The 21,347-nt window shown below is 36.9% G+C and overlaps 2 protein-coding genes across 8 annotated transcripts in view; both read left to right on the forward strand.

Annotated features, from left to right (window-relative positions):
• ACAP2 (ArfGAP with coiled-coil, ankyrin repeat and PH domains 2) overlaps positions 1-15,473 on the forward strand; it is a 146,962-nt gene extending 131,489 nt beyond the window's left edge. For all 7 annotated transcript variants that reach the window (XM_032337278.1, XM_032337308.1, XM_032337289.1 and 4 more), the window contains 4 exons: positions 44-153; positions 2,745-2,855; positions 5,303-5,364; positions 10,980-15,473. In XM_032337278.1, the coding sequence (XP_032193169.1) occupies positions 44-153; positions 2,745-2,855; positions 5,303-5,364; positions 10,980-11,080 (384 nt within the window). In that variant the 3' untranslated portion in view covers positions 11,081-15,473. The remainder of the gene's footprint in view (positions 1-43; positions 154-2,744; positions 2,856-5,302; positions 5,365-10,979) is intronic.
• Positions 15,474-20,209: 4,736 nt separating this feature from the next.
• The window catches only part of XXYLT1 (xyloside xylosyltransferase 1), a 157,711-nt gene continuing 156,573 nt past the window's right edge, over positions 20,210-21,347 (forward strand). Inside the window, exon 1 of the mRNA XM_032337352.1 lies at positions 20,210-20,839. Coding sequence (XP_032193243.1) covers positions 20,339-20,839 — 501 coding nt within the window. The 5' untranslated portion in view covers positions 20,210-20,338. The remainder of the gene's footprint in view (positions 20,840-21,347) is intronic.

Here is a 21,347-nt window from a genome sequence, read left to right on the forward strand (position 1 = left end):
TTGTTTGCTTTTCGTACATTGTTATCTTCTGTTTTCCTTCAAGGGTTCTTTGGTGACCTGCGAGTTTCTCCTACAGAATGGTGCTAACGTGAACCAGAGAGATGTGCAGGGGCGGGGCCCACTGCACCATGCCACTGTCTTGGGACACACAGGGTAAACTGTCGTGCTTACATACTTAAGTAGATTTTATTTGAAAAATTATTTTGAATAATATATTGCTTGTTATATATATGTATATACTCATATATAAATATATTTTATAAATAAATATATATAAAATATATTTTGTTTGTTCTCAGGTGAAGGCCATTGGATAGAGTTTATAAAATACTTTCCTATGACTTCTGTTGTCATGATGGAATTTCAGATTTTAAAAATCTCATGCAGAAAAAAGCTATGGTTACTTTTCAGATAAGACAGTTGCAAAGCCTTTTTTGAACTTTACTTGCCATTTATATAGATCAGTTTTAGTATTTAGAACTGTTACTAAAATTATGGTGCTTTTGTCAGCAGCTAAGTCTGTATTTGTATAAATGCATGTTCACATACATTTTGTGCAAAGCACATGCATTTGGGGAGAGTTTTGTAATTTTGTACATTTGAGTTTTCCCACAGGGTAGCTAAAGTCTAATTTTAAAGTAAATTCTTAGTCTGTGCTATTGCCATTGAGGTGTCTGAAGGAATATTTAGACTCGTTGAACAATAAAGGCATGAAAATGGATTTTCTAATAGAAGGTACAAATGAAGTAGAAATGTTGACCTTAAATGAAAAGTTTGTGTCATAGGTGATTGTTTTTTGTTTGTTTGTTTGTTTGTTTGTTTGTTTTTTTTTAAGATTTTATTTATTTGACAGACAGAGATCACAAGTAGGCAGAGAGGCAGGCAGAGAGAGAGAGGGAAGCAGGCTCCCTGCTGAGCAGAGAGCCCGATGTGGGACTCGATCCCAGGACCCTGAGATCATGACCTGAGCCGAAGGCAGCCGCTTAACCAACTGAGCCACCCAGGCGTCCCAGTGATTGTTTTTAAATAAAATATCTCAGGGGGCACCTGGGTGGCTCAGGCAGTTGAGCGTCTGTGTTCAGCTTGGGTCATGATCTCGGGGTCCTGGGATCGAGTCCCACATCAGGCTCCCTGCTCAGGGGGAAATCTGCTTCTCCCTCTCGCTATGTGATCTCTCTCGCTCTCACTCTGTCTCTAATAAATAAAAATAAACAAATTTAAAAAATAAAATATCTCAGATATCCTATTTTTAGTACCCAAAAATCAAGATGCTGTTCTTTTTTGACTTTATTTAAAACATCTATTTTTTTTTTAAAGATTTTATTTATTTATTTAACAAAGAGAGATCACAGGTAGGTAGAGAGGCAGAGGGCTGGCAGAGAGAGAGGGGGAAGCAGGCTCCCTGCTGAGCAGAGAGCCCGATGTGGGACTCGATCCCAGGACTCTTGAGATCATGACCTGAGCCGAAGGCAGCGGCTTAACCCACTGAGCCACCCAGGCGCCCCAAAAACATCTATTTTTTTAAAGCATTTTCTATTTTTATCATAACTTAGCCAGCAGAGACTTGAGTTCAGTAACTTCATCATAAAAACTTTTGTATACTTAAAAATGTTCGTATTTATTTTTGTATTTTTTTTTAAAGATTTTATTTATCTATTTGTCAGGGAGAGAGAGAGTACACATAAGCAGGCAGAGTGGCAGGCAGAGGCAACGAGAGAAGCAGGCTCCCCACTGAGCAAGGAGCCCGATGTGGGACTCGATCCCAGGACCCTGGGACCGTGATCTGAGCTGAAGGCAGATGCTTAACCAACTGAGCCACCCAGGTGTCCCTATTTTTTTTTTTTAAGATTATTTATTTATTTAAAAGATTATTATTATTTATTTGGCAGACAAAGATCATAAGTAGACAGAGAGGCAGGCAGAGAGAGAGGAAGGGAAGCAGGCTCCCTGCTGAGTGGAGAGCCCGATGCGGGGCTCGATCCCTGGATCCTGGGATCATGATCTGAGTCGAAGGCAGAGGCCACCCAGGCACCCCTGTATTTCTTTTTTTTAAGATTTTATTTATTCATTAGAGAGAGACAATGAGAGAGAGAATACAAGCAGGGGGAGTGGGAGAGGGAGAGGCAGGCTTCTCCACTGAGCAGGGAGCCCAGTGTGGGACTTGATCCCAGGACCTTGGGATCATGACCTGAGCCGAAGGCAGACGTAACGACTGAGCCACCCAAGTGCCCCATATTTTTGTATTTTTTTCTTAAACAGCCACTCTTCCCATTTTACTTAATAGACTCATTTACTCATCCTATCATTTTTTTTTTCATTTTTGTTACTTTCTTCAAGTTAGGAATATTTGTGGAGTCCAGTGGGAGGATTACCTTCCACTCTTTGCTGTTGAATTATTGGTATGATGTTAACATTGCCTTGACTGATTTGACCTTGAATGATTTCTGTTTTAAGTTTATGGATATATGTGTACATCTTTTCTGATATTATTTGAGGGTAGGGACCATAATTTATACATCCCGTCATGCTACAAGTTAAATGTAAAAACATCTAGGGATTTGTAAAATGCTGATGAAGGTAAATTTCTATTATTAGAACCAGTGTTCAATTAATAGGTGTAGAATGAGTCAAGAATTTCCTAATGAAAATGTTATTTCTTTAGGTAGTGTTTTTTATTTTTTTAAGGTGAATACTATTTTTTTTTCTTATTGGCAATGTCTCAAAAATGCTCTTTCCTTAAACAGGCAGGTATGTTTATTTCTAAAACGAGGTGCCAATCAGCATGCCACCGATGAAGAAGGGAAAGACCCTTTGACTATTGCTGTGGAAGCAGCCAATGCTGACATAGTGACTTTGTAAGTGTTTTCTTTCTCCTTGATTATTTCTCATACAGTGTGTTACTTGTACAGGGTTTTAGCATAGTTTCATGCATAGGTGTGAACTATAAACCTGATTGTTTACTGTGTGCCATAAACTTCTCTAGACATATTAAACATATTAAGCACTTTACACACATGAACTTATTTGGTTCTCACAACGACCCTATGAGGAAGATACTGTTGTTATTAGCCTCATTTTATAAGGAAACCATGCCACAGATAATTTAAGAAACTGATGACGGGTGCAGTGGGGATTTGGAATTAAGAATTTTGTCTCCAAAATCCATGTTCTTAGCCACTTCTTTTATACTGCCTGACCAGTAAGAACACAAAACCAGTGGCTTCTCTAAAATGGACCTTTAATTCTCACTACAGTACTAGGGTGGGGGTTGGATTGGTAGTAACAGGAAGTTACTCTACTCAGGAATCTACATTTATTCTACCTCAAAAGTTCGAGGATTGTAAGTATGGGGGACAGCTGTGTTGATGTCAGTCACTTTTGCAGCTGCATTGCCTTTGGGCAGTGATACTTAGGATCTGTTTATGCTTTTTTTTAAAGGAACTATTCACACAAATATTATATTTTAAGGTAAAAATACTCGTTTTTAATGTTTGAATATGATTGAATATGATCTGTTAAAGAGTTTTGAGATCTTAATTTGATTTGCATCTTAGATCAAAGTTGTTTGTTTACACTGAACCTAGAAATGTGGTTGTCACCTGCACTTTATTATTAATGTAGGAAATACGTTGTATGAAGTCACTTACTCATTCTGTTCTGGGTTGAGTGAATTGTTGATCCTGTTATATGGGTAGAGGTAATTTCATTCACATTACTGAATCTCAGTCACTTATAAAGAGAGACTCGCCCGACTGCCTTAAACAACTGAGCTGCCACTGAGAATTCTTTTTTTTTTTTTAAATATATTTATTTATTTGACAGCAGGAGGGATTACAATTAGGAAGAGAGGCAGACAGAGAGAGGGGGAAAGCAGGTTCCCCGCTGGGCAGGGAGCCCGATATGGGCCTCGATCCCAGGACCCCGAGATCATGACCCGAGCTGAAGGCAGAGGCTTAACCCACTGAGCCACCCAGGTGCCTGCCACTGAGAATTCTTGAGTTATCATATATTGCTCCTCCTGGCCCCTGCCAAATTAAGACACACAATAAAACAGTAAAACATACTTTCTCTGCACTCAGTGTTCTTTCCTCACTGGAGAGGTTATTGTAATTTTGGAGGCTGTGGTAGGAAAATTTAGAACTTTTAAAACATTTTAGATTCACCATTAGATAAAGATAAGTTATTAAATAAAGAAAAGATAGAGATAGTATAAAGAAATTCTTTTAATAATAGCCCCTTTTGGGGCCCCTAGGTGATGCAGTTGGTTAAGCACCTGACCCTTGTTTTTGGCTCAGGTCATGATCTCAGGGTCATGAGATCAAGCCCCACATTGGTCTCCAAGCTCAGTGGGGAGTCTGATAAAGTTTTTCTCTCTGCCTCCCCTTCCCCACACTTGCTCTCTTTCTCCAATAAATAAATAAATCTTAAAAAATAATAATAGTCCCTTTTCAAAAATATCTGTTCCCAAGTTGTCTAAATTTTCTCATTTTACTTTGTGTGAGGACTTCAGTTTCACTTAATTTTTGAAAATAAGAGTCCTCTCTGAAAAGTCCAAATATCAAAGAGGACTTGCAGCTATTAACTCACACAATGGTTATGAAGCGATGGAAGAGAATGGAATGGTAGTATTCTGAAGAGAGGGAAAGCTCACGGCAGATGCCGCAGATGCCAGAGAGTGTATGTCAGTAGATGGTGATAGAGTTCTCATGGGGCATTGAGTATTTGGTGGTCCAAAGCACAGGCAAATAGTATAAATAGTACAAAGGGGGAGAGGTACACCAAAGGCAACATTTGCCTCTCTCAAAATGTTGCTTGAAGTTAGTTAGAAAATGGGAGGAAATTCGTGTCTTCTTAATCCAATGCTGTATGTCTTCCTGCTGGCAGGATGAATAACCCAAAAAAGAATGTATAACCAAATAGAAACCTTGGGAAAATCTTGGCAACCTGTGGTCATTTGGTACATCAAAATGTATTTCCACTATTTAGACATAACACATGCTATTTGTATGTCTTGAACTACTTAAGCTCAGGATGAACCAGAATGAACTTATATGGTATAATACAACATTCCATACCATAGAAGCAACACTTCCAGCAGTTGGTAGTGTACGTGTGGCAGGTTGCTGTGGAAGCCAGGGAGTCTCGGGAGTCTGGAGGAAGTAACCTACTGGCGGTGCTGCAAGGATCCTGCTTAAACAGAGCTGAAATGTACTAGTTAGGAAGCTTTTATTGCCAGGGCTTATTAATTTATGAATATCTATATTACGTAACTTCATCTAAAAATCCTTTCCTTTAATTTTAGGTTACGTTTAGCAAGAATGAATGAAGAGATGCGGGAATCAGAAGGACTTTATGGACAGCCAGGTCAATATTCTACTAATAACCATACTGAAATGCAGTATAAGAAATGCATTCAGGAATTTATTAGTTTACAGTTGGAAGATTCGTAGTTCTTTAGCAAACTGACTTAATACCCTAGAGTATTTTGTATAACCTACTTGTAAATTGTGAGTTGTTATGTATTATACCTACTGAATTCTTGGGAGTGGCTAACTCCTGAGCCTTTAAAACTCCGTAACTATTCCTACTACAGTACACATTTACTTGCTGTGTTCAACTTTGGCTGCTGACTTCTTTACTGCTGTACAGATGTCTTCCATATACATTCCAGTGACGCGAATGGAATGATAACCTGTCTTTGTACCCTTACAGCAGCACAATAGTCATTTTCATTTTGGAATTCTCTTTAGCTGTCAAATGAATATAACAGAGTTGTTTTCTTTTTGTTATTCAGGGAATTTCTATAAATTGTGTTCAGGGAAAAAACCAAATCACCATGTGTTTGGCATATAAAAACGCAGTATGGCAAATACCTAGAAAAAGTTTACTGAATGAGGAGTTCTGTAATCTGATCTAAAAATAAGTTGTAGGTTTAAAAATAAAATTTAGGAGTGGTTTAATAAGTCCATAAAGAGAATGGAGTTAGTTTAAAAAGTATAAAGAAAAGGTTTCACTTTATTGTAGCTTTGCCCCAGCAATCATACAGTATCTTTTGGATAAATATAAGTATTTAGAACAGTATTTCACGAACCTGATGGCAAAGTAGCTTGTTAGAGAAACCTCAACTCAGGATCAACTCACGTCTCATTTTGAGTAATTTTCACCTTTGCATCAAGAAGTCAGGAAAAGGAAGAATGTTGATAATCAGATTCCTTTTTTTGATGAACACATCCTACTTAGACATTCTTCACAAAGAAAAGATTAATAATTGGATCTCCAGTCTCATGAATTTGAGTATATGAATTACTAATTTCTTTGTTGGAAATTCATATACGTATTAGTAAAAAATTCCAGGAATTCATGACCAAAATAATTGAGAATATTAGTTTCAATAAGTATATTTGATTTTTTAAAATGAATATTAATATATTATTTTTAAAGGGGTTTAGTAATATCATCTATTCTTACTGTTTAAATATGTTTTGAAATTTCAGTATTTTATGCTAGCTTTAGCCATTAACTTTTACTTTAACTGGATTAATATATAATTAATATAAATATGGGGCCATTCTTTTCTCAGAGGACTATATCTACTACTTACTGTTGGTCTAGTTTAAGAGGGAAAAAGTAAGAACTTTGAGACTAGAGGCACTTCAGCTAGTAGCTTCTAATCTAGGGTGTCCCATTTTAATCCTATGGATCAAACAATACTTCTGACTCATGGTATACCAAGATGTAAGAGTGCTGATTAAGGGTGAAGTGTCAGCGTTAATTCTGAATTTCACCCATTTGTTTTAAACTTGAATGTTAGATTTTAAATAAGTTATAATTTTGTAACAGAATATACTTAAGTGAGAGTATTACTAGGCCATTTTTGAGGCCTTTGTGTTTAAGCACTTTAAAAATAAAAATTATTCAAAGACTATCACCTAATATTTGTGAGGTTAAGAGTGAACTTCGGGATTTTAAGTTAAATAATTCTTATTCCTGAAATTTTAAACTTAAATGTTTGGTTAGCTGTTCTTTCCTTAAGCTATTTGCTAATGAAGTTACACCCAACTGATTAGTCATAAGGTCAGTGGTCGATTTTCCTTTGGAGTTGGGAAGCTTGAAAGGACAGGGCCTCCATATTCTTGTGACTTCTAGTTCCACCCAGATTGCTTCTGCTGCCACCATTTAGGAGTGCTCAAATGTCTCTCTCACTGTCATTTTATGTATAAGTTTATGAGTAAACACTTTACTTTCCTCAGTAGAAAAATGAATTTTTTCAATTTATTTGACTGAAAATTTGAACAAAAAAGCCTCACTTAAAAATTTTTTTTTTTCCTGTCACTCTCAAATTTTAGTTTAGAGCTTAAAAATAGATCAGAATTCTGGAGATGGTGTATCAGCAGAATATAATGAGAGAATAATCTTGATAATAGATTTTTAATGCATTTATGGGGTCTCATGTAAAGCAGAACAATTTTATATACTTATACAGATGTTGTGGTGAAATGGCACAGCAGTTGCTCTCTGGCTACTTTTCTTTTTCTTCATGAGTCTTTGGAGAGCAGAAATGTTTGCTCAGGCAGTAGGTCTTTCTTTCCCTCTTCTTGTCACTGTTCTTTTTCTCTCATTAATTTTGATTGATTGTTTTTTCTAGATCCTTTTTTTTTTGTTCCCTAGCAATACCTTAGAATTGTGGGTAATTTTAAAATGCAGGTATTTTCAATCTTTGATAAGGAAGAGCCCTATCACTTATAAGTCTCAGATATAATCTTTGGAAATCATGGACTTATTTCTGAGAAACCCCACTTCTGAACCTTTTATCTACAACCCTGAAACTCCCTCTTTTTTTGCAAGGTGCTATAGTAGCACACATTTCCTGAAGGGAGGATGTATCCCTCTTTATCAGTTCCTACAACTCTAAAGAGGACTGGTTGAGTGAGTGAAATACCACGCCCTGCTCTCAGTTGTTGGAAACCACTTTGGTGGTTCCCACAGTGTCTGGCTCTATGACTCCTCTTGATTGTTGGCAGAGTTTCTCAGCCAGCTGAAAGTTCTTGCTTTACAGAACCACTCCTGGTTATGTGACTAGGTTGCTGGCAATGGTTGATCACTGATCAATTTTCAAAGGAAGCTGTAATCAACCCAGAAAGGGTGGGATCATATATTTGATCACCCGAAGGTGGGGTGTCATGTGCTGCCATCTCTTTGAGGGGAGTGCATTTTAAGAGCAAAATTAACAAAACCTTGGATCATCATAATTGCTATTGCAATGGATATTCTGAATACCAAAAATCAAAAACTATTTTAAACTATCAGTGGACATATAGCAGTGCACATTTTAAAAACCCAGAACTGTCTGGGCATATAGAAAAGTTAACTATTGGAAGAGAAATACAATGTGATTAAGTAATTTAAAGGATATAACGTAGCGTTACAAATACTGGGTGATTAGTTGCTTACCATTTATAATAAACTGTTAAATGTACTTCTGTGAACTTTCCAGGGCAGCGTATTCTGGGTTATTGTTTATGTATTGTAGTGTAGACAAGTTATATTTGCCTTGGGAAAAATTCTTAATGATTAAAATTATACTTAAATTTTAAAGAATCACATTGAAGTTCAGTTTATGTTAATGATATTAAATATCTTAGTCACTATTGTTATTGTAATGTTTGCTTTTTGATAATACATTTTGAGACCTAAGAAAGGTATTTTATTGATAGTCCATTAATTAATGTTTTGTTAGAAACTGAACGTTAACAGGAAGTTTTGTGTGTGTGTAAAGGTGAGACTTCCTTTTGTATTGTATTAACTCTTAAAATGTATTCGTGAAACCAATGATTGGTGTAGCACCAACACTTTCCTTCAAGGAAGCATTTAATTAAGTGAATAAAAGATCTTATAATTTGTTTTGCATGGTACAATGGTTCTACTAAAACGTACTTGTATAATAGGTACTAGGTGATTTAAGAACAAAAGCTGGAAAACCACAAAAAGAAAAAAAAACCCTACAGTTTGTTATACAGAATATGCATTGCTAATAGTAGAAGCCATATATTGCCATTGTACTGTTGTAATACTTAAGAATGCTCATCTGGTGCTATCTGTAAACTATTTGGCATTAGCGTCTGCTAGATTTCTTCCTATTTCTTCTTGAATGTATAATGTGTGCCTTTTAAGTTACTTCTGGTGTTGAATGGTAAAATCAGTGTATTATTTTTGTATTATAATCTGCACTTTACACTTCCTTGGAAAGTAAAATTCCGGACTCTCAAGTTTAAATAGTATTTTAAAAATATTTCTAATGTTTACAATAAATATTTTAAATATTTTAATTCAACATCTAAGATAAGAATTTTTAAATATTTTGTATGATTTGTTAATTGATTTTTAATGTTGGTCTCTTCTCAGTTTATTTTATATCTTTTAGAATGGCTAAAAATGGGAATAGACTTGTAGTTTGTCTTTTAATGTGAGAGTTTAACTTCTAAGAAATCATGGGTGTAATTGGATTGTCCTAACAGTTCTAGTATATCAAATTTTATTTTTATTGTTTTAATAACATAATATGAGTTAGATGCTACTCTTAGCCAACCTATTAAGATTTTCTTCTTACTGTATTTTTTCTTTTTAAAGTAGACTGATTCAGGTCATGAGAACATTTCCAGGACTAAATGGAAACTATATAGAGATTTTAATAACTTGCTTTTTACATAGACTAAATACTAAATGTGACTAAATATTAAAAGTATTAAAAATTTTTTATTGAAAATTTTGGGTTATGCTGTTAGACCTTTTTACTAGATCTTTATCCCCCCCCCCCCAACTTTTTTCTGATTCTCTAGCTTTTGGTATGACACCTATTGCCTCAAAAATCTCGCTTATTAAAAGCTGACAAAACTTACTGCACTATTAACAGCTGTAGCAATGAGTTCGTACTAAGATGGATGCAAGATATCTTAGGGGAAATAATTATAAAACCCTGTTGCAGCAGTAATCATTTAAAGCAGTATTTGATGGTTTAAATTTTGAAAACAGAACTATGCTGTGTAAAGCTAATGTTTGACAGGAAGTATTCATGATGAAAGATTCATCTTTAAAATAAGATTTTACTTTATACAAATGCTTTATCTGAGGAATTAATCTTTACGTATTTATATATTTAGTTTCTTATGAGGGCAAGAAAAACAGTATTCAGTCTGATATAGTATCAGTATCTATAATCTTCTCTACAAGCATATTTGTATGTATATACATATGTGTATTACTCTAATTTAACAGACATCTTTTGTATCTGTTCCTGTTTTGTCATAGCACTCTTGCTCATATGACCTACAGTAAACAAAAAACTTGACTAAATGTGAAACTGACCTTATATAGTAATTTTCTAGGCTTTATTATTTTATAAGCTCAGTAAGCAGTGGATTAGGTGCATTAATTTTAGTTCAGCATTCAAGTTTGAGTAAAGAATTCCTTTTTCACATGCTACTTAAATTAAAATGCCTTTTAACTAAAAGATAATATTAAAATAGACTTTTTTCTCACCTGATTATCAGTTTGTCTTATTAATAACTTGCATCCATCAGAAGCATTAGTATTTGTTATTGATCTTTTCTTTTGGCCTTGATCAAGGAAAATATTTATTTAAAGAATGCCTTGTTTACTATACCTCATTTAGAATGACTTTAATTTCTGTGTAAATAAATGTATTTCTTTACATTGCTTTAAAATACTTGCATCTTTGCTCTTTTCTAACTCTGAGCTTTCCTCTGTGGCTGCATCTGAGGTGCTTTTTTCAGGTATAGCTTTTTTTCCTTTCACTATATGCTTTTTCAGCATTTATATATGTTAGTCATTTTTCTTCCAAAAATGTTCATCTGAGCAAAATTTGAATATGACTAATTATAATTGCTAGCCATAAAAATGAATGTTTATTAATACTTTCATTATATACATTTTAAAAGTGTCCTTATTTTACTTTCATGCAGGTGATGAAACCTACCAGGATATTTTTCGTGATTTTTCCCAAATGGCATCCAATAATCCAGAGAAACTAAATCGTTTCCAACAAGATTCACAGAAATTCTGAGTTTTTTTAAGGGGAAAATATTAAATTGAATGATCCCCTAATGTGTACATCTGAAATCTTACAAGTTTTTACTGCTTTAACTCTACTTAATTTTAGTAGGTATTGAGTGGTTTGGAAAAAAGGTACCCCATTCATTGATATTTTTTATAAATTAAAATGTAGGTCTCTAGTAGTTGGGAGAGGAACCTACTTTAGGACCTCTTTTATTAAAAAAAAAAAAGAAGTCTGTTTAAAGGGCTATTTTTTATAGACAAAATCTAGACTTAGGTCATCTTTAGGTTACAAGATGCTAATAGTTTGGGTGAAATCTCTGTTTTTGCCAATGGGTAGCATTGATTTTTTTTTTCTATGCCTGATGCCGAGGACCATTCAGTCAAGCATGTCTGCATCAAAATAAGAGCCAACTGTCCTGCCTGCCTGAAGAATATGTCTTTTCTTTAGCTTCCCTAATGAATTTTGGGGATTCAAAAAATACTTTTTTTTGTTGTTTTGTTTTGTTCTCTGGTATCCTGTTATACACACAATATGTAATGTAATTCTCAGAGCTAGAGAATATGTTTCCTCCATTTGCCCATAAATATAGTGATATTCCTTAGATGTCTGGTTATTGTGTAAGTTAACATACGTGTAATGGCTGTACAAGTAGATGTAACTCAGTCTTTCAGATCTATCCCATTTTATGAAGCATAAAGAAGCCCTTAACAATTTTTTTTTTTAAATAACCAAAAGAACCTTACTTACAGAAGTTGTAGTCCTTCATTGTTGGGTTGGTTTCCTAAAACCGTGACAAATTTATTGATGTAATAAAACTATGTTTCAGAGGTTACTTGAATGTTGAAAATTATACTTTTATCAGATTGTAACTTTCAACTGATTAAGTTAATGTAGAGCATTTTTGTATTCAAAATTTCTCCTTTTCAAGATAACTTTGCTATTGCACTGAGTGAAAGAAAAATTTCTGGAAAAGAAAAATCTCAAGGTTTTCTCAGTTTATACTAAAATATGTAATGATAAATTGCTTTTTAATTTTTTCAACATCTATCCTTTGTATACAGTATACAGTATTTTAAATTATACCATCTACGTATCTTTAGTAGTTGGTTACATGAAACACCCTTGAATTCCAGAACATGGATCTACTAATTTACACGTAAATGCTATAAATTTGTCTGATTCCATCTTTGATTGACATATCTTGTCAGGAGTACAAAATAATTAAGTAATTTGCCTTATAGTTTCTAATATTGTCAAGAATTAAGTTTAATCTTCTTTTACATGACGTCGTATTATTGATACTCGGTTTCTAAATAAGAGTTTTTAAAATTTGCGCTACCAAATAAGTAGAAAAATTATATTTAATTTGGTAGATAAAATAAATTTTAAACATAAAATTTCCTAACATCCCTCTCTCCAGTAACTAGAGTTTTTTAAGTTGATTGCATGTCAAACCAGGATTTATCTAAACAGGAATTAGACTGAAGTAAATTCTTGTCACAGAAAAGTTTCCATATTTGGCCAAATTGTGTGCCTACAATGCTTATTTAGTAATAATCACTGTATATTAGATAAGGATAAAATATATTTGTGTTATTTCTAAGAAAATGTTAACTTCCAAAGCCTGTATTTTAATTACGACAGTAACAAAAACATTAAATCTTCCTGTTTCCTCACCTCAGAGTCACAGATCATCTGGCTTTGCACAGATCTGGTCTGTAACATTTTTATTAGAGTGTACTTTGAAGCTGTCCAGAAAGTTCAAGGATAAGTTATGTTAAAAATATGTCAAAAATGAACAGAAAGAAAAAGAGAAGCTCACTTTTCCTTTGTAGTACCTATTCTGGTTAATCACAGGGCTTCACTTCTAAATCTCCTAAGTTTTATCTGAGGAAGCCTGAACAGTTTTGCTTTTGGATCCAGCCATTGGTGCTCCAGATCATCTCTGGGGCCTCTGGTCGTGAAGGCAGTTCCTTATGACTCTCTTAACCAATGTGGCTGGAGTCGTTAGTTTTATTAATGTTAGTATAATAAAAGTTTCATTAAACTTAGTTTCTACTTAAATTTAATGGTTAGAGATGTATTTGAAGATGATCATGGTTCTGAATATCTTCAGAGAAACTAAATCTTTATCAGTATAGGTAGCATGACAATACAAAAATACATTCCAGTGGCTTGATTTCTTGAATATGCCATGACCCAATTTGGATGAAATTTGGCAGAAACGATGCAGTAAATATAGCAAGGCCCTTAAGTAAATTAATAGTTATAAGTAGTTACAAAGTAGATTGCCTCTTACCAAGGTGATTTAGCTGCGTCAACTAATAGCTTTTATATAGTATGTAACAAATCTGAGTTTTATGCTGTGAATTTTTTTCAATGCATTATGAGAAAGTACAGTGTGAACAATGTTAACCATACTTTTGGAATTCATAAGTCTATGTGATAGCTCTTTGTTTTCTTTCCTTAACTGATCTGCTTATATTAATTTCTGGTTCCTTGTCAGTGCTCTGTTAGTTTATTGTTCTAGCACGTTAACTTAAAAGCTAGATTAACATCAAAATAAAATAGCAGTACTATGAAGAGCTCATAAAATGCAGTCTCACACCAGAACTAGACTAAAGGTAATTGAGTAGTTATTTGTAGTTTATGTTTAAGATTTCTAAGGTTTTTAAAATTTACCTTTGGTACAGTTCTTAGAAATTCAAAAATTTCTAGGGATTCAGTACATTTCCAGGGATTCAGAACCTAATTTTTACTGGTCTTCTTTACTGGTAGATTTTAGTGAGCTTTGATGTTTACTTTCCAAAACATGTAATTTAATTTGGAATGTGTACTTAGGTTCTTCATGAGTGCATGTTGAAAAAAAATTATACCTTCACAGTCTGGACAACTTAAGTTTGTGATGTGTTAGGCAGTATTTTAAAAAATATAATTTTACACATGTGAGGTATGGTGACAATAAACCAAATTGTATTTAAGACTAAACTTAGTACTCATTTTGAATAAGAAGACATTCCCATAGCACTCGCATATTGTCATATTAACTTTCCTGTTTGATAGCACTTTTGATCATGGACAGGAGCAGGAAAAATAATATATTTTTATAGAATTATTATGTCCAGAATGACTTCCACTTGCATGTTATATGGAAAGAGCACTGACTAGTAGTTACTACCCTTTTTGGATTCAGAGCTTCTCACAAATAAAAGGAGTGGATAAAACATGGTGAAACTATAACACCATCCTTTTGTGTGCTGTTCTGCTTACAGTGTATGTTGACATTGCTTTATCTCACTTGATTCTGACAGTAGGATTTCTGCGATATTATTCTAAGAATGCCAACATTTCTTTTCTTTGATCCTGGGATGCTCCTCTTGGTTTACAGAGGGGAGTCATTGATTTGCTGGTTGGTGGCGTAACTGACCCCAGAACCCCTGTCTGACTGACTACTAGTCGGAGGCACTTTACTTGTATCGGGAGATGTTTTGAAATCATTGTAAAGCAGCAAAATCTGATAATGACTGCCAGCTTTCCTTGTGTTTTCATAGCAAAGACTCCAAATACTCAGGAGAACCTCGTTATAAAATTACCTAGAAGGAATAGATACGGATTTAAAGACATTGAATGGTAGGGAACATTACATTTTTGTAAAAGCAAACATTAATGAAAGCAAAACATGGTAAGGTGATTTTAATTTACCATATACTTATCAAATTCTTGATGTTTCCAAATGAAAGGTAACTAAAAGGGCCTTGGATTCAGTTTGGCTAAATAATGACATCTATAAACATGGTTTTGTAGGTATCCTTTCCCAATTACATAGATTTATCCACTTAAAATAATGAAATAATAAGGGGAGGGAAATAAGGTTTGATTACTCTTTTCTCTGCATTGGTCTTTTCACTGTATTATGTTTTAGATTTTCTTATTTTTCCTCAACAGCCTCCTGCAGAGGGTGTTCATTTTAAACAGGGAAAGCTTGCTACATTATGAAGATTGCTGGCACCGTTTATTTTACACAGAGGCTAAAGGTTAACTTTTGGAAATGATGAGCTACTTTTCTATATGTGTTTATTTGTGCTTTGTGGTATTTCTGGATCATTCCAGTCATAAAGATTTATTACATGTAATATTTCTTGCTACCTGTGAAAAGGCATATTTTATAGAATGTATAACCAACACTCCTTTTACTTTTGATTAGTATGTAGAGGTTTTGTATCTAATTCATGAATGTAGTTTTACTGTAGTTTGTCATTGTAAATGGAGCAAAGTACATATCTTTATAGTTATTCTAAAATGTACATTATGTAAGAATTGTAAATATTATACTTGATTAAATACTTTGTATGCAGAAAAATTATGATAATAAGTCAATAAAAATCTCACCCCTGGCATAGTTCTTTTACGCTCAGACTTCCACTTTATTGTGACCTATAACTGCGGACATATGTGTTAAGAGCTGTCATGTTTAGGGTGCCTGGGTGGCTCAGTCAATTAAGTGTCTGTCTTCAGCTCAGGCCATGATCCCAGGGTCTACCAGGGAGCCTGCTTCTCCCTGTGCCTCTGCCTCTCTCTCTCTGTCTCATGAATAAATAAATAAAATCTTAAACATGTCTGTTCTTTTTTTTTTAAAAGTCTTATATTCCTTTCAACTCTGTCATATTGATCCAGTTGATCCTATCTGCTGACTGCTTCAATCAGGAAATCCATTTTTCATCTTTTAAATATTTTCCTGATCACAGAGCTGTATGCATTTATTAGCTAAAAATAGCAAAGTCCTTTTTTCCTCTTTTCAGGGATGGGGGCTAGCTCTAATTATTTTCCACTATGATTGACATCTGTTGAAGTTCCCCATCTAGGCAACACATTCACACTCAATCCTTTTAATAAACAAAGACATGTTTTTATATGAATTGAGATAGAAGAAATGGAGGTTTGAAAGAACAGACCTGGAAGTGAATCACCAGTTTTTGCCTTTTAAGTTAATTAAAAGTGGATACATAAAACTTTTCTGTGGGACTTGCTTTATTCCATTTCATTTCATTTTCAGAATGGTTCTGTAAAGAGAACCCATACCAATAGTGAGTAAATGTTCTAAATGAAAAGAAACAACCTACTCTTTTCTATTGCAAAACAATGCTTTTTCATGAAGAAAAATGTTCAACAATAAGTAAAAAAGATAATCATCCATAATTCCATCATCTTCCTGTTCTCCCGATATGGTCTCTACTAGCCACATGTGGCTATTGAAATTAACTGAAATTAGACAAAATTAAGAGTTGAATTCTTCTCTCACACTGCTACATTTTAAGAACTCAGCCACATGTGCCTACTGACTACTGTTTTGAACAGGACAGGTTGTAAAACATGCCTATCATTGTAGGAAATTCTGTTGAATAGCATTGAGGGGGAAACTTAATTTCTTGGTATATATCTTTCTAGAACTTTGGGTATGTGTATTTTTGTTAATATACAATGGGACCATACTGTTACCTGCATACTGCATACTGTTTCACTTAATAAATGGGGAACAGATCTTTAAGTCCCTAAGTGTTACACATCACTCTGGGGAGGATTTTCAGTAGTCTTTATTATGGAAAATTTCAAGCATAAACAAAGTAGAATAATTTCAATAGCTAGTAGCTCATGGCTAACATTATTTTATCAATACTACCACCCATTTTTTCTCTTTCCCAGATTTTGAATCAAATCTCAGACATTTCACTAACAAATCATTCAGTATGTATCTCTAAAAGAAAAGTCAATCACAATATCTCATTTCTTTAAACTATAAAATTATATAGTCAGTATTCAAATTGCCCCGATTATATCAAATGTGCTTTTAAAAAATAGATTCTTCAAGTTAGAATCCATAGAAGTTCCATTCATTACAGTTGGCTAATAGGTCTCCTGTGTCTCCTCTAAGTTCCTCATTAATTTTGAAAAGTTTCCACTTGGCAGTTTGTCGAACACATCACTTTTAATAACAGCATCATTATTTTTGTTTAACCACTTTATTGATGAATATTTGATTCTAATTTCTTGCCTTCCTAAATCTAGCTCTGTTTTATCCTTATGGCTAAATGTTTGCATACATTCTTAATTATTTCCTCAGGATGAATTCCCAGAAGTAAAAATGCTGATTCACAATGGGCAGATAAATTTTTGAGGCTCATTCAATGAGTCAGGTATTGGGGATATTACAGTCAAAAAAATAAAAGATGTACTTCTATTTTCTTGACATCCTGCTTTTTGGAATGGAGAAGAATGGGACTGAATAGTTTCGAGCTGGCCCTCGTGGGATTGTTGGAGGATAGTGCCTCACCTGGACACTGAATGGCTTAGTGTCTAGAGACCACTCATCAAGGCAATGACATCTAAGTTAAGGTCTGACGCTGAAGGGGAGTTTGGCTGTGCGAAGATCTAAGGCAGTGCTTTAGAAACTTTGGTCTGTAAAAGATGGGTTATTGAGGCCCAGGCTCACTGATGATTCATAGGGCCTGATTCTCTGTGTTTTTACCTAGCTCCCCAGGTGCTTCCAAGTCCAACCAAAATCTGGGAACCTCCGTCTTGGAGAGAAACATTCATCACAACAGGAGAGAATTGAGAATGCTCTTAGGGCGCAGAAAGATTTTAGTTATTGCCAGAGTGCCTTCCAGAAAAGTACCCACCCTTCATCTGCTGTAGAGGAAAGTGTTTCTTTCTCTGTATCCTTGACAGTATTGGGTACTAGTCAATATGAAAAAAGTCCGATCATCTACCCAATATTACAGATGGAGAAACCAATTACCTCTAATATCTGGTCAGAAGTCTTGACCAAAGTGAAAACTGGCACACTACATACCTTTCCTTATTCTATTTTTTCCTGCTAGAATATAAGCTCTATGAGGGCAGAGATTTCTGTTTTCTTTCACTGGTATAATCCTCAGGCACTACGTGCATGATACTCGGGTCATTTGTTACCTGTTGAATAAATGGCCACCTTCAACTCCTGTTTTAGTTTCCAGCCAGCAATATATTTCAGGAAGTTGCAACATTTTTCTTTATGGTCAAAGAATTGGGAATAAAAAATTAACATGAAGTTAAGACTAGTCTCAAGTATTTTCCTTTCTATGTAAAATTTAAATTATCTTGTCACTCCTCTTTTATCCATAAATACCAGGAGTAGTGATCTTGTAAAGGTCTGAAAAGTAAAATAATTGAATAAATTCTAGAATAACTGGCATAAGGAAAAACCACATTATTGATGTGAAGGTGAGGGCCACAACTCCAGATTTTTTACTAGTGAACAATTAGAATATAATATAGCTGTAGCACACTGCTATGGGGATAATACAAAACATATAATAAAGTCTTAACGGAGATTTGTAGTTTGGTATTTGTTATTACCCTGGAAAAGCTATGGTCGCCATATTTGGGTACTTGTTGGCTATTTTGCCCTTTTGTAGAGTTTGGTGTTTCTAGCATATTTTGTATTGTTTGCTAAGTGTTAGGCACAGTTCTGCTTTTTATGTATTGTCTTATAATCCTATAAGGCTCAGGTACTAGTATTAACCCTGTTTTCCAAATGGATCTTATTGAAGCTCAGATTAAGGATCCTGTCTGAAGTCTAATAATTAGTCATGTTAGATTAACTTGGAGAACTAGCTCTTGTAACCAATATCTGCTGAAGGTTGTGGTAACATACACACAACCCAGGGCTTGAATTATTGCTTTCAGTGTGAGTCTTGGCTAAAAGCTTATGCATTGGCAGAAGTAAGATTTGGGTTGAGATCTGGCTCTATTACTAGCCAGCTAAATTCGCGCAATATATGCTTTAAACCTCAATTTCCTCAATTGTAAAGTGCAAATAATACCTCTGCTTCTTAGGGTTGTGAGGATTAAATAAAGTAAGAGCCCATCAGTTGAGTGAGTTAATTTAGCTACTGGGTTACCTTCCTACCCCCACAAGGTAATTAGTATGTATTGATCTTTTCACTCAGCCCACTTTAGAGTTCCAATTTTTTTTTTTTCAGAAAACTGTTACTCCAATTGAAAAAAACAAGAGTTAAAAATGAGATGCATTGTGGGGCGCCTGGGTGTTTAAGTCGGTTGAGTGGCTGCCTTTGGCTCAGGTCATGATCCCAGGGTCCTGGAATCGAGCGGCATCGGGCTCCCTGCTCGGTGGGGAGCCTGCTTCTACCTCTCCTTCGGCCACTCTACTTGTACTCTTTCTCTGTCAAATAAATTTAAAAATCTTAAAAAAAAAAAAAAAGATGCGTTGTAGTTCGGGGTACCAGTCACTTCCACCAATAAGAGCATGGCACAGTAAACGGCTGAGTGATAATTCGTATGTGCATTTGCCCATGCATTTTCACCTCCGCGACCTTCAAGAATGCAGATCATTTGTACATGTTTAAATGCTGTAGTATTATCATCAGTCCTTAGAAGACTGAAGTTAATGAGTTTTTATGTAGTTGCCAAGTGTCCCAGCTGTCTAAGGTCAAAGCCGAGTGACCTTGAACAAGTTACCTCAGTGTGCCTCAGTTAAAATTTTGAAAAACGACTTGGCACGTCTTGAGATTCTCTTAAGGTATTATAAAAGTCTCCAGCGTTACTTCCTGGGACTTTGGAAACTATCTTCAAGTCGTGGGCAGCGAGTCCCCTGCTGGCCACATCCTTTACATGGCCTCAGGTGCCAGTGGGTTGGGCAGGCCATTTGCACCTTAGGTGGCATTTCTCATTTACCGTGAATGAGGAAGGAGCGTGTTTAAACTCCCTAGCCCCAGCTAGTCTCCCAGGTGTGAAAGGAGTCGGCGGGGAGAGGACTTCAAGCCTCCAAACATTTCGGGGAGAAAGGTTCAGAAATAAAATTTTTCCCTTTTTGTGCGTCCAGTTTAGTGTTTTTGCTGACGAACGTCCTGCGTCGGGGCGCCTCTATACCTTTCAAGGCACAGCTTCGATTTATAGCGTCTGGGTCTGGGCATTTAGGACGCCCAATTTCAAGAGACCTTCCTTGCAGCCCCGCTGGCTTTCTCGAAGTCTCAGTCCTCACCCACCACCCGATCCTTCCCGTCTTGAATCCCGCTAAATCTAGGACCCAGCGGCTGCCAAGCAGCCCTGGCCCCGCCTCTCCGCGCATCAGCACCCGCGGATTGGTTCCGGGCGGCGAGGCCCCGCCCCCGCCATGGCCGCTGCCCGCCGCTTGGGTCACTAAGTGGCTGCCAGGGTGCTGGTGTCCGCTGCCGTTCCCCCGCTGCTCTGTCTCCGGGCGGGTGGTGCATGGGTCGGCGAGGCGGCCCCTCATGTTCTCGGGCCATGGCGCGCCTGGCCGCTGTGCGCTCCCACTACTGCGCGCTGCTGCTGGCCGCGGCGCTGGCCGTCTGTGCTTTCTACTACCTCGGCTCGGGCCGGGAGACCTTCTCCAGCGCCACCAAGAGGCTGAAGGAGGCCCGCGCCGGGGCCCCCGCCGTGCCCTCGCCGCCCGCGCCGGAGCTGGCGCGGGGCTCCGTGGCGCCGGCCCTGGGGGCCAAGGCCAAGAGCCTGGAGGGCGGCGGGCCGGGGCCGGTGGACTATCACCTGCTGATGATGTTCACCAAGGCGGAACACAACGCCGCGCTGCAGGCCAAGGCCCGAGTCGCGCTCCGCTCCCTGCTGCGCCTCGCTAAGTTCGAGGCGCACGAGGTGCTTAACCTGCACTTCGTGAGCGAGGAGGCCAGCCGTGAGGTGGCCAAGGCTCTGCTGCGGGAACTGTTACCGCCAGCCGCCGGCTTCAAGTGCAAGGTGAGCGGGGCTGCGGCCGGGGGCTCCTGGAGGATGGCCCACCCTATACATTCATCTGTCCCCCCCAACCCCCATTGCCCCAGCTTTGCCTGAAACGTGGAAACGTGTTTCTCGGTGTGCTGGAGGCAGCCTTCGGGAGGCGTGCCCAGGAGCCAGAAGCACTCAGCCGGTGCGGGAGTGCTGCGGGGCGTGGACTCACTACCCTGACCCGTGCCCCACCCGTTAAGTCCCTCTTCTCCCGAGATTTGGCTCGCCCCCTCTCTGCTGGCGTTGCAGGATTCTGCACTGCCTTCGCAGTCTGCACTTTTTATTCTCAGTCTTTGACTTTTGCGGTTGGAACGGGTCGTTTGAAGGCAGTAGTCATCTGATGCGAAGTCTGTGGCCAGGGTCTTAGTGAGGTCGCGTGAATTGAAGTTGCAGTGATATTTCTCGTATTAAAGTCAGAACTGCCTAAGCGGAAACCCAGACATTGTGAACCACCTCATCCCCTCTCTGTACCTTCTTCTTA

The sequence above is a fragment of the Mustela erminea genome, chromosome 1 (genome assembly GCF_009829155.1).
Source record: "Mustela erminea isolate mMusErm1 chromosome 1, mMusErm1.Pri, whole genome shotgun sequence".
Classification (NCBI taxonomy): domain Eukaryota; kingdom Metazoa; phylum Chordata; class Mammalia; order Carnivora; family Mustelidae; genus Mustela; species Mustela erminea.